The sequence below is a fragment of the Macaca mulatta genome, chromosome 6, assembly GCF_049350105.2.
Source record: "Macaca mulatta isolate MMU2019108-1 chromosome 6, T2T-MMU8v2.0, whole genome shotgun sequence".
NCBI lineage: Eukaryota > Metazoa > Chordata > Mammalia > Primates > Cercopithecidae > Macaca > Macaca mulatta.
The window spans coordinates 121,200,005-121,214,234 of NC_133411.1; the positions used below are offsets into that span (position 1 = coordinate 121,200,005).

General features: G+C 42.7%; 1 protein-coding gene across 2 annotated transcripts in view; it reads right to left on the reverse strand.

Annotated features, from left to right (window-relative positions):
* EPB41L4A (erythrocyte membrane protein band 4.1 like 4A) overlaps positions 1 to 14,016 on the reverse strand; it is a 264,990-nt gene extending 250,974 nt beyond the window's left edge. Inside the window, exons 1-2 of one of the 2 annotated variants that reach the window (XM_001101426.5) lie at positions 11,430 to 12,064; positions 10,614 to 11,035 (exon numbers count right to left, since the gene is read on the reverse strand). In XM_001101426.5, the coding sequence (XP_001101426.4) occupies positions 10,614 to 10,712 (99 nt within the window). In that variant the 5' untranslated portion in view covers positions 10,713 to 11,035; positions 11,430 to 12,064. Of the gene's footprint in view, positions 1 to 10,613 lie in introns of both variants that reach the window. The other variant, XM_078005099.1, reaches the window with a different exon arrangement.
* Positions 14,017 to 14,230: the final 214 nt, after the last annotated feature.

Genomic DNA, 14,230 nt, shown 5'->3' on the forward strand with positions numbered 1-14,230 from the left:
GCATAAAGATAGTCATGTAGATCAACGGGATAGAATTGAGAGCCCAGAGATAACTCCTCACATTTACTGTTAATTGATTTTTTTTATAAGGGTGCCAAGACAATTCAATGGAAGAAAACACTCTTTTTAACTAATGGTGCTGGGACATGTGCAAATGAAGAATGGGTCATAGACCTAAATGTAAGACCTAGGCTATAAAAATCTTAAAAGCAAACATAAGAGTAAATCTTCAGGCCTTAGGTTAGGCAATGGTTTCTCAGATATGACGCCAAAAGCACAAGCAACAAAGGAAAAAATATAGATAAGTTGGACTTCATCAAAATCAAAAATTTGTGGGTATATAAGGAACCCTTCAGAAAGTATAAAGATGACCCAAATGGGAGAAAATATCTGCAAATTAAACATCTGATAATAAACTTGCATTTAGAATTTTTAAATTCTTATACTCAAAAAGACAAACCAGTTTTTAAAACTGGCAAACAATGTAAATAGACACTTCTCCCAAAAAGATATACAAATGACCAATACAGCCAGGTGCAGTAGCTCATGCCTGTAATCCCAACATTTTGGGAGAATCAGTTGAGGCCAGGACTTCAAACAAGACTGGGCAACATGGCGAGACCCCATCTCAAAAAAAAAAGAAGTCCAATAAGCACAAGAAAAGATGCTCAACATCATTAGTCACCAGAGAAAAATGCAAATGAACACAGTAAGATGCTACTTCACACCCAATAGGATAACAATTTTTTAAAAAGACAGATTTATAACAAGTGCTGGTGAGAATGCGGAGAAATTAGAACCCTTATACAAAATGATGAAGTCATGGTGGAAAACAGTTTGGAAGCTCCTCAAACTGTTAAACTTTATGACCCAGCAACTCCAGTCTTAGGTATATACACAAGAGAAATTAAAGCATTATTAAATTAAATGAGAACATATGTCTATACAAAAACTTGTACATGATTCTTCATAGCATTATTTGTAATAGCCAAACAGTGTAAAGAACCCAAAAGACCATCAACGGATGAAATAAATATAGTATATCCATACAATGGAATATTATTCAGCAATAAAGTGACAAAGTACTGATACGTGCTACGTTGTAAATGAATCTTGAAAACATTATTTCAAGTGAAGGAAAACAGTCACAAAAGACTATATATCATATGAACCCTTTTATATGAAATGTCCAGAATACACAAAACTATAGTGACAGAAAGATTAGTGGTTACATAGTGGTGGGGGTGGGGGATGGAAGGTTGGAAGGAAATGGAGAGTGGTTTGCAGTTTCTTTCTTCAGGGATGAAAATCTTATAAAATTGATTGTGGTGATGGTTGCACAATTCCATAAACATAAGAAAAACCACTGAATTGGACAGTTTAAATGGGTAAATTGTACAGTATAGAAGTTTTTTAAAATTAAGAAATTGAGTCAAGCAAGTATACCTAGAACACCTAGAAAAAGGAAAGGAGAGGGATGCTTTCTCTTTCTCAGATTAATTAGTTTATGTCAACATAAAGGTAATTTTTCTTATTCAGATTAATTCAACACTTATTCACTGATGCCTACTACTCCTTGGGAACTAGGCTTGACTGGGAATCCCATAAAAAAAGACCTAGTTCTCTCCCTCAAGGCTTTCCATCCCTAATAACAGCTGCTAGCACTCACCAGGAAAGGAGCTAAGGGTTTCATGTATAGCATCCCAGGATAAGGTGGAGAGCCTTACCCTTATTACTGATAAGAAAGCCAACTCAAAGAGGGTGATTTGGCCACGTTCACAGCACTAACCAACAGGAGGGAGACTCAAAGCCAGATTTATCTATGACAAAAGCCTATGCCCTCTTCATCTCACTGTATTCCTCCCAGGTCGAGGTGGGCAGGAAAGTACAGAAAGTACTGCAATGAAATGCAGTCTGGATTAGGGTCAGAAGAGGGTCTCTCCAGCTCCCCACCAAGAAGAAGTCTTCAAAAAAGAAAAGTGAAACCTAGGCAGAACTCTGCTTAATGAGGGCTGATATTTCACTCAAACAAAAGGAGGTGGGTGGGGCTTTCTACACAGAGGAAAAGGTGAGAGGGAATGTGGAGAATTCAGAGACTAGGAAGCAGCTCCGTCTGCCTAGAGTATCAGACAGTTATGAGGAAATGGTGGTAGAAGGAATAGAAAGGAGGTTACTGCCACCCCCAGCTAGGAATTTAACCCAAGCACAGAGGCTGACTAGACATTAAAGTATTCTAGGCAGGAGGCAAAAAAGACCACTCTAGATGCAGGTGGTTAATGCTGGAGGTAGGGACCTTGCAGGGATTATGAGGCCCTGCAAATTGTCCAGTTGAGAATTGAGAAGGGCCTGAATTTGTGCAGCAGCAATGAAAACGGGGAAAAGAAACAATTTGGAAGAAGTTTAGAAGGTGAGAATTCCAAGACCTGGAAGGATGTGGAAACTTAAGGATCCTGAACCAAGAGGTAGAGGGGACTGATGGTGGCAACAGCACCCACAACTCTTCTCCTTCCTTCCTGAGCCCCTCCCCTATGTAGCCACTGGCCTCAGGGAAACTGACTCCACTCCCACCCAGCTTCAGGAAAGACCCTTTATTCTACAGGTGATCCCATTGCCCTTATCGCCCAAGAATGGCGATGAGACTCATTCTAGCTAAAAGACTCAAGGGAAGTCTGCTGGAGGACTTCAGGAGAAAGCCTTTGTCCAAGAAAAGACTGCTTCTATTACTGTCCTACATATTGCTATATACAAATATCACCTCCTCATCTCTAGAATTTGGCCATTGCTACAGCCGGAGGATGGCACTGACTCCAAGATGGCAGAACAAGGATGAAATGAAAGAAACTGGGACCTTGATGTCACTGACCCGCCCTGAACCTCCTTTCCTTGCCCCTGGATTCCCTGAGAGGTGAGCTAATAAACTTCCTCATGTTCAAGCAGTTTGCAGTGGGACCTCCATAACTGGTGACCAAAGCATCTTTACTGATAAGAGTGTGAGATCATTCATCAAACTCGGAAGCACAGGAAGATAAGCAGATCTAGAGGAGGGTAGTGATGGCAGGCTTAGGCATCTAGTGCAGAATCTAGTAAGCGATCAGAATCCAGAAAATAAGGAAGCTGGGACTACAGGTACAGATGTGGAGTTTCAGCATTCCACATCTGAATGGAATGGTTGAGGCAATGTGAGTAGATGCACAACTGGAACATGATACTATTTCTCCTACAGACAGATCTGACAAATATCTATGAATATCAAGCCACCACTGCTCTCCCACTTCTAACAACCACTCATACCCCTCAGAGAACCTGTGCCACCTTAGGCAGGGGTGGCAGACATTCAATATCCCAAACTGAAATTCAGAAATAAATGTATTCATAAATAATATATCATACGTAGTAATAGCTATCATTTATTGAGCACCTTTTGTCCAATGTACCTAAAATTCTTTCCTCAAATTCTCACAGTCATCCTATGGGGCAGATATCATGCCCCTCAGCTTACAGATGAGGAAACTGGGGCTAGCAAAAGAAAAATCACTTGTCCAATCACAAAGCCAGTAATTATGAGGCAGACCAGGATTTGACTGAACACAGGACAGGGAGCAGGAAGGAGAAAGACTGATGGTGACCATACAGCACTCCTATTAGGAGGCTGGTCCAGGTGGAAGGGCCAAACTAAGTGAGGAGCAGTGAGGATGGCAGAGAAAAACCAATTTTTGACAAGTCACAATTAAGGCAGCAGAGGTTCCAAGCCTGCTTCTCAAACACAGGTCTGATGAAGCTGAAGGTGGGACCTGAGTGATTTAACAACTCAAATGGTCTCTGTGGGCTAGCTCAACAACCTGACCCTCACTCATCCACGCCACTGTTCTCTAAACAAAGCACTTTCTAACCAACCTCTGAAACGTCTTCCCCCCAAGCTGAGGACTCCGCATTACTAAATGCCCTTTCCCGAGGGCTCCAAAGGTGTCCCTAAACAATACGCTGCAGCACGTGGTTCCCTCTGCAGTCTCGGTCCACTGATTCCTCCTTTGCCATCTGACCCTTTGGTTATTGTCTGTGTGAGCTATCGCTCAGCACTTCTCCGTTTTCCTTGCCTGCCCGTCTCTCTTGTTCTAACTTCCTCTTGGCATGTCAATATCCTGTGCTGGAAAACAAACTTCTCACACATTTTGGAAGGGCAGCAGGGCCCTTTGTGTCTTCAGCGATTATTAGGACAGCCTCCTGAGGAACTATTCCAGTCCTTGATGAATCTCTTTGCAAGAGTGTGTAGTTAGAGAAAGGGATTAACAATAGGCAGCATTAAGAAATAATGACTATTTCACTTAAAAAAGAACACAGGAAATACATGCATGGCTCAGAGGACATAGGAATGCAATCCACATATTTTAGAATGGTAGAGACACTCTAAATTGTACTTACAAGGTTTTTGAGTCACAAAGTAAACTGACTGGTTCCTGAATTTAGCACACTGAGTCTATGCCCAGGACATGTGATAACAGGTGCCTGTTTAATCTTAACGTATGAAACGTGGAAACAAAACATGTGGTGCAGAAACAAATGGTCGTTAGTCATCACAACCCAAAGCAGGATGACCAGGAGCAATATGCAGGAGCTTCAGATGTGATTAAAATTGTCAAAGATAAAGCTGAACCAAAGTAGTCAATCTCAGAGAGGCAGGAGCCATAGATGCAGCCAGTTTGATCTCTGACTTGTCATGTTTACAACAGGCCTACAGACAAATGCACTTTGCATCAGAATGAAAAAATATAATTTTTTCATAAAAACTCAGTATTTAAAGTATTTACGTCATCTTTTCCACTATGCCTTAGAGCAGTGTCAGATTAGGTTTATACAGCTTCAAGAGTAAGACAGGTGTTTCAGCAAGATTAAAAATTACAGTACTGGTTCACAATAGCATAAACCCCCACTGTCAAACCAACCAACACGGTTCTCAGACAGTTTCAAGAATAGGAGACAAGGAAGAAAAGTCACTAAAGTGTGAGGATCTATTTTCCATTCGGGAAATATGCTCTTCTTCCGAAAGACTCAGGTTGGAAGGGGAGCACTAAATTTAAAAGAGAAAGACCTGGTACTTACAAAATACAAAAATGGTGTGATTCATGTTTTCTGAAATAGCTGCTAGTAGTCAGCTTTTCAATGTACTGCACGCATTCAGTCCACTGCACCAGCTCATTTTCTACCCATTATGAATATAAAAATTAGAGTATCTTGGCAACAGATTTTTCACAGTGAGATTCACTTTATTCTAGGGTCTTTTCTAGTAAAAATAAAATGGCAAAGGAACCCCATTATCTAGAAGATTTTCAATATAGCCTATTTCAGCTGTAACACTCCACTCATTCTTCTACCAAATTACAGTTAATAAGCATCTACTACATGAAGTATACAGCTCTGACTCCCGGGGATCACAGGTAGGGGCTCACAGGCTGCTGGAGACAGATATGTCCAGAAATAATGCATGCAATGTGACAGATGCTGTAACGGGGATGTGTGAGGCACAAACAGGCACCTATCTCTGCTTGGTCAGGCAGAAGTGAAGGCTGCCTAGCAGATGGGACACTTGATTCAAGGATGGTTCAGATAAGGATGTGTTTAGGGAAAGACAAAAGGGTAAACTAATCAGCAGGAATCTCATGCATAAAGTCTCAAAACAATCTGGAATATTTGGGAAACTGTGAGCAGTTTCTACATACCTAGAGGGCAAGTCACTTGGACTGGCAGGGCTAGATCAGGTAGAGTGCTAAGTCAAACAATGAAGTTTGGACTTTATCTCTAGGAAGGAATGAGCTACTACAACAAGAAGAGAAGAAGAGGAAAGGTGGAATAAAGTTAAAATTTTCTGTGTGCTTTTCACGTGCAAGACAGCATGAATGTAGAAGGTGAATACTATATATCATTCCTCTTCATTTTATAGACAGGGAAACTGAAACTCAGAAAAGACACAGCTAGTAAGTAATTAGCAGTGCCAAAATTTAAACCTAGGTAATCTGACTTCAGAGCCTATGCTTTTAATCATTGCAGGTACTGTTCTGTGTATAAAGATATGAAGCAAGTGTAAAGATACTTGAATATGAAGCAAGATAAAGATACCATATTGTTTTCACTGAATATGAGGTAAACAACTCACCATTCCAAAAGAGAGGGGGGAAAAAGAAAAAATAGAAGGCATCTAAAAGTTACCCTGCATTCAATGTTGAACCTGTGCACCAAAGACATAAGAACAAAGGAAGTTGCTATCCTCTATGACAGTGGTTCTCAACAGAGGGTGATTATACCCATCAGGGAACATCTGGCAACATGGGGGGACATTTTTGATTGTCATTATTGGAAAAGAGGTGCCACACATCTGGTAAGAGGAGGCAGGGAATGCTGCTAAGTATCCTACAAGAGACAGGATAAACTCCCACAGGGAGTTCAAGGTAGTTCAAGCTTACCAATATAGAATTCAAGAACACACACAGTAACTGGACTGCAAAAAGTGTAGTTCACTATCAACCAAGAATACCAGAAGCACCTAGGGAGGGACAGCCATAAGCTGTTGGAGGTAACAATGCTTTCCCCCTTAAACAGTTATTAAATCACATTCAAGTCATGGATGATAAAAGGTATTTTTAATTTTTTTTTTCAAAAAATAACTTCTTGTAAAATTGAGGGGCTATTTATACATAGTTCATTTTATACCAAAAGATATGAGTATTCACTTATAAACTTAACATAATTGCTTTTCATTTTTTTCCCAATCTTCTGAGATATTTTATTCATTAGTCCAAAGTGAATGAAAATTGTAATTTTTGGTAAGTGAGATGCACAGAATTTAAGCCCTTGCCTTATGATTGTTTTTCTAGCTTATTAGGAAATTTCCGATCAAAGCATGGAAACTCACGGTATTCCCTCACGAACCTCAGGATGATTGGGAAGTAACATTATTTAGTAGTTAATGGATGAACTATACACTTTAACTGGGCAAAATGTATGGTACACCTTAACAAAGCCATTTAAAAGAAGTTAATGGAATCTTCATATTGGTTTCATTAGTTTAGTCAATACTCATAGGGAAAAATGAGCACCTAAACATTCATCACACTACTCAGAGGACTAAAATCTTGCCAAAATGAAAATACTAATCTATTTCATATTTGTAGCAGCAATTTTGAGAATTAAATTTATAATCAAATCTTGTGACTTTATTTTCCTGAAAATGTTTTGCTAACCAAATGAAAACCTAGAAAAGTAGTCTGAGCCACATTCAAGTTTTGCTAAGAGAACAAAGAGAACGTTATCTACCTCCCTCAGCACAGAGAACTAGAAAGGACACAACAAAAGTTTCCCAGAACAAACATTATTCTAACAACAGAGACCAACCATAGCAGAAATCCTTACTTGAATAAACAACAGAGATAGCAGCAAAAGACAAACAGCTAAAACCTATTGTAGGGCTCAACACACAACCAATAGCTTTCAGTTTATATAAACTTGAGTTTGTAAATCTCGGATAAGGTTCAAACTGTGAACTGCATGAATAAGACTTTCTGCTATCAAGGTGAGGTTGTCCCTAAAGCAAGTAAAAAAGGCAAATACCTCCCTGTAACATTAACAGGGATACAAAGATACTGTGTTTTATTTTTCTTGTATTTTTTTAACAGAAAATTATTTTCCATTTAAATGGAAATTAAATGGAAATAAAATTATTTTCCATTTAAATGATATTCATCTTACCATATAAGATGAGTAACTGTTATCTTCAGGCTGAAACACTTTTCACGGTGACACATTAATTTTTCTTCTAACATTGATGAAAAACTTATCTAAGTTGTAGAAAAATCACTTCATAACTAACTTTTCTATTTGTAATTTGGTGCTTAAACAAATCCAAAGAATGTTTTTCAAAATGACACACAGAGAAAATGTTTACCAAGATTCTCTCATACTTCTTCCACCTTAACTTGCTATAATTAATCTTTTCTAATTCACAGTGCATTATTTTAACAGTAACATAAGTAAATTCTCAACTAACCATTTAGGAATCAGTAAAATTATTTCTACTAAGAAATGAAATGTGTGCATAATTTTAATGTAAAATTAGCCATCTTCATCTAAGATAGAATAGGAAAAAGAGTAATCACAAAATAAATGTTAGGAAATGCTTTTGAAAAATAGAGATTTTTCTAGTTAATTTCAGAGAAAAGTAGGCTAATTGATGTTGCCTAATTTTGACTTTAATTAGTGGTAATCAAAATTACCAAGTATACTATCTCAAGGAAAAACACCATAATGGTAGCTATTGGCTATTAACTTTGAAGTAACTGTTTACTTTTTCATTTACGAACTAAAGTTGGAGTTAATTTTATGTAATTAATGCAATATACATCAATTGTACCTATGCACCGTAATACATGAAGGTTAGGAAAAAGTTTTTAAAAATGTCCAGTAAGTACAGAATATACACATGTTCATCCAATGTTTGAATACCATCTACATGCAAGATGTTTTTTCATACATACCACTTACAAATATGCAAATATATTTAATTTAGTACATGCCAAGGGTAGGTAGGTGTTTAACACATACACTTTTAAGGTAGCATAGAAGATAATGTGGTTAGTTTTAGCAGACATCTGCGTTACACACATGGCCATCAAAATAATTGTGGCATGCTTTTGTGACAAGGACAGAGGCCAAGACTGTTGTTAAATGATTATTTCCAACAAAAGCCTGCTTAAATTATTGTTTAGTTATATAGCCCATATCCAAAATAACAGTATTACATAGTTGCTGTTGCCTTTGAATCACTCACCAATTTTCAGCCTATTTGTAAAACAAGATAAGCACCATTGGATTATAAAAAATAATTATGGATCAGGATTTTTGATTCATGTTTCTTTGACAAAATTATTCCATTTGATCCCAAGTCTTGGCTGCTCTCTTGACAGAATAATGTACATGCTCTACAGCTGACAGGCATGACTTTCATGATTAAATAGGAAGCTCACATTCCAGATGACTTTAGACTCCAGATAATTTAGACTTTGCACTTCAAAAAGATTTCCTTGTTGTCTTGGTATCTGATCATCAGTTACCTTTTTCTAACTGTTTCTATCTCAACACCATAAAGAATCTATATATTATCTAGAATTTAGAATGTTTTTGTGATTTTTGCCTATTTTGTTCATACAGTACACCAAAGAATGTTACATCATCTTGTAAGTTATAATATTTTCCTGACTTCATTGGGCGGGTGAGAGGAGAAATATTTTGGAACATAAAGAAAAGTTAAAAATACAAAAGGTACACCCTCCCCCAAAAGAGTCTATTTTATTGGTCTTGAAAGGAAATACTATTTGAGAATAGAACTGAATTTTGCTCATTATAATTACTGGGGAACTAATATTCAAAACAACCCCCTAAAGGAAAGGGTTAACAATCCTGTAGCTTTAACTGATTATTTTTGCTCCTTTCTCCTGCAAAAGAATTACACCTATGAAATTGGAATTCTGTACACTAAGAATGGCAACACCAACGCTGAAACTTTTAGCCAGGAATAGTTATCCTAGTGTGCATAAAACTATGTAAAAACTGATTCACAAAAGGAAATGCCCAGGGCCTACCCCATTATGATTAACTTCTGACATGAAGAGACTAAGAGAGGATACTTGGCAGCCTGAACTCGATTTCTCAGAAAGCCAGCTCTATCAGAGCGGGGGGCGGTTTCCCTTCGTCAGATTCAGCTGCTGCCTTATCTAAAACGCCTTAGTGATTTAAAACTGAAAGAGAAAGGTAAACAAAACAACAAAACGCTCCGGATTTACACCTCGTTTAGGTAGTTAACATTGTTGCAAGAGCAAAACAAGCACGCAGGCGCAAAGGTCAGGTTGCCACTACAAACACAAGTACCTTCTCATCAAATGTAAGGAAGAGGATCTCTGCGAGCTTGGCTGCCTTTTTGTTTGGGTTCTCTAGGTTAATGTAGTGATTGTATTTTAATGACCCACAAACAGTAGCAAAGTTATTACTGGGTCGCTTTGAAAGATGTTTACTTAAATCTGAGGATAAACCCAGGTCGCTCTAGAAAGGGAAAATACTTTCCGTCCAAATGTAGCATTACCCAACTACAAACCCACGCAAAACAATCACAATGACCCATTAGTGTGTTTCACGGAGTGAACTAGTTCACTTCCCTAATCACACTGTCAAGGAAAACGCCTTCAACAAAGCCGAGGGAAACCATGCCTTCCACACTGTGGTGGGAAGCAGCCGGTATAACCCATTCTGCCCCTCTTTGAGAGCTGCGGAGGACCCAGAGGCTTTTGGAGAAAACCGGTTTGGGGAAGAGTTTTGGGGTGCTGCTGGGAGTCGGTATGCTAAGTAACCTTTGAAACGTCAAACTCAACTTTGCTTTATGAAGAAACTCAAAGTTAACTCACCCTGGCACGTCCGCCCTCTCCCCGCGCGCAGAGGACAGCGGCCTCCCCTCCCCACCGCGCAGAGCCGTGGCCGCCGCCCTCGACCCACCGGTGACAGCCCTCAGACAAAGCGATGGACCCCCGCACCCGCCCTGCCGCCAACCCCCGGAACGCACTCCCGGCCGCACCCACCTTGATGCCCTGCTGCTGGGTGGTAAGGGTTAACTTGGACTCATCCAGGAGCAAAACTTCGCAGTAAAATTCTTCCGGAACAGCGCAGAAACAGCCCATGTCGGTTGTGGCCGTCTCCAGTCAAGCGAGAAAGCTGCCACTGAGGCGCCCAGCCGCCCCCTCCACTCAAGCGCGATGCATTAATTTATTGTCCGCGCCGGGGCCAGGGCGAGAGGAGCAGCTCCCGGCCGGGTCCAGGGACTGGCCGCCTGGCCGCCCGGCAGGGCAGCAGCGAGAAGGGCGGAAAAACCCGGGAGAGTCAGCGCCCGGGAGCCGCCGGGGAAGCGCCTGCGGAACTGGGCGCGGAGGGCGGTGGCGCGTCCCCGCGCATCCTGAGACTCTGGCTCCTCCGAAGGCGGGGGCGCGGGGCCCCTCCCGCAGTCCTGGGGACGACAAAAGTCTCCTGGCAGTGGGGGCAAGAGACCAGAAAAAGGAGGGACGGGAATTCGAGGACCTCCCCGGCCTTAGAAGCCCCTGGAAGCGCTGCGGCTCCCTCCTACCGCACGGATTTGAGCGCGGCCCCGACGTCCCGGCCTCGGATCGGCCTGCGGAGTCCCCGGCGGGCGCGCACTTCCAGCCGCGACCCCGCCCCGCAGCCCCGGGTCAGGTCCGCCGAGTAAGGAGCGCTGGGCTTTTCTTTTGTGTCAGGAGCACCCACGACGCCTCGACCACGGGCGCAGGGGCACAGGCGAGGGTCGTCGCTCCGTCCGCTACCCCGTCCCCAGCCGCGGGCGCTGAGGAGCCGGAAGAGGGGGGAAAGGGCAGCGGGCTCCTTACCCAGACCAGCGAGGGTAGATCAGCTTGCCGCGGGGTGTGGCTCCTGTCCGGGGACCCCCGAGCTGATTACGGGTGGCCTTGTGTAGCCAAGTTCAAGCTCTCCCTCCGGGAATGCCTGCGGCGGCGGCGCGGCGCGGCGCAGCGCGGCTTCTTCAGGACATTCAGCAAAGCGGAGAGGCGGGGACCAGCGGGCGGAGGAGCGACGCCCCAGCTGGGAACGCGGCGGGCGGGCGGGGGGTGTTCCCTGGGCGCGCCAGGCCGCTGAGGCTCCGGGGAAAGTTCTCTTGGCCGCGCGATGGGTGGTGCCCCGGGCGGGAGCAGCCTAGGTGCATATGGGCCTGGCTCAGGCGTCTGCAAAATGCCCTGGAACGAAGCGGACCCCCCACTGCCCAGCACTGGCCGCGGCAGGGGAGCCCCTTCTGGGCGGGGTATCAGCTGGGGGCGGAGGGCGGGGCAGAGGTGGTCCCAGCGGCGAGGTGCCTGCAAGTCCACGCTGCAAAGCCGCACGCTGCCCCCAAGCCACGGGTCAGTCCAGCGCTCGCTGCGTCCGTTTCCCCGGGAGACCTGGAGGCTGGGTGGGGAGAAGACACGGTGCTGCTCGGACCCCACCGTTCGGCGGTCCCAATCCCACGCCCTCCGCGCGGTCGGCCGCGTCCAGGACTGAGGGGCACAATAGCTCTGAAGCTGCAGTGACCCCTGGTGGGTCCTGATGTCCGTGCACAGGCAGCCGAGGTTGAGCTGCGTAGGAGGCTGAGACCCGCTGGGCTTCGGAGCAGGTGCAATCTGTGCTCTCCAGCTGGGAACCAGCAGAAGTTAATGCGAGTCGCAGTTAGGGGAGAATTGAGGAGACGTCTCCCAGAAAGAAACCTCTATATTGAGTTTTAGAGTTAGAGCTTTCCCATCAGATGTAGAGTTGACAGTTTTGCTACTTGTTAGCTGGGTAGCCAAAGCTGAAAAAATTGCGTAAAACCTAGGACGTTAGCGCTTAAAACAAAACCAGGCTTCCGTGGCACAGTAGAAATGAAATGAACAATTGGTGACTTCGACGGAGTTTCGTCTCATAGTGATTTGCCACAAAGGAGCTTCTGTAGGAAACCTCGGCCTTCCCTGCTATTGTGACCCCATCCAAACACAGGATCAGCATAACCGCCAAACTGCAATATAAATTTCTGAACTTTACCTAGGCTGTGAATAAAACTCTTTTATCTTCTGAATTTTCTGTGAAATTGACGCAGGTTTTGAATTTCTCATCAAATTCCGTGTCCAGTTTTGTTTTACTGTCAAAGTCTTGCCTGACTTGCGAGGTGACACCTTACTATCCTAGATTTTAGCATTTCTGCTTGTGGAAGCTTTTCTTTTCTGTAATACAGTATTCCTGACACCAGTTACCAAATGTGACTGAAAGATGGCTTAACATTTTCATTCTTTACCTTGATATCCAACCGAGACACTTGAGGCTGCAAAAACAAAAGGTTCAAGCAATCATCTGTTCCCAGTTTTGAGTTTTGCTGTCACCTGTTTTTTTGGCCCTTTGATTTGGTTTTTTTGCTTTCTGATTTTTGGTTTTGCTGTTGTTTGTTTTTTGTTTTTTTACCTCCAGTGGCAATGGGAAGGCTGAGGGTTTGGGGTGGGCAGGGATTCCGTTCCCCGCTTCTCATAAGGTAAGGTATAAAGCCATAAGGTCCCATACATACGACACAACACTGTTTCCTGAATGAAGCATTTTCTTTTCCATTTCTTTATCGGAGACTGGAGAAAAAATTTATAATCTAACACAAAATTAGAGATTACTAGTGACAACAGGATTCCACAGAATTTCTAAAGACAGCTTTATTGCATATAATTTACGTACAATACACTGCATAATTTTTAAGTATACAATTTGATAAGTTTTGACATGTGTGCACCCATGAACCTACCACCATAATCAAGCTAGTACACATTTTCATCCCTCCCTAAGGTTTCCTCCTGCACTTTGTCACTTTTCTTTCTTTCTTTTTTTTTTTTTCCCAGACCAAGTCTCGCTGTATTAGAGGGCAGTGGCGCGATCTCGCCTCACTACAACCTCCACCTGCTGGGTTCGAACATTTCTCCTGCCTCAGCCTCCCAAGTAGCTGAGACTACAGGAGCGCACCACCAAGCCGGGCATTTTTAGTAGAGACAAGGTTCCACCATGCTGGCCAGGCTGGTCTCGAACTCCTGACCTCATGATCCGCCCGCCTCAGCCTCCCAAAGTGCTGGGATTACAGGCGTGAGCCACCGCGCCCGGCCACTTTGTCATCTTTCACTCCCATTCCTCACCATGACTCACTTCCCAAGCAACCATAGATCTGCTTTCTGTCACCATCATTTAGCTACATTTTCTAGAGTTTAGTACCAATTGAATCATACAGTGTCAACTCTCCTTTTTGTCTGGTTTCACTCGGCACAATTATTTTGAGATTTAACCATGCTGTTGTGAATATAAATAGCTCATTTATTTTTATTGTTCAATAATATTCCATTGTATGTATATACCACAATTTGTTTTTTCATTCCTTTAGGTGGTTTCCAGTTTTTGACTGTTACAAATAAAGCTGCTATGATGATTTTATTAGTCAGCTCAGGCTGCTATAACAAAATACAGTAGACTGGATGGCTTAAACAACAGACATTTATTTTCTCACAGTTCTGGAGCCTGGAAGTTGAAGATTACTGTGCCATTATGGTCAATTTCTGGTGAGTTCTCTTCCTGACTTGAAGGAAGGCTGCAACTTACTGTGGGCTCACATGACATCTTTGTGTGCTTGCAGAGAGAAAGG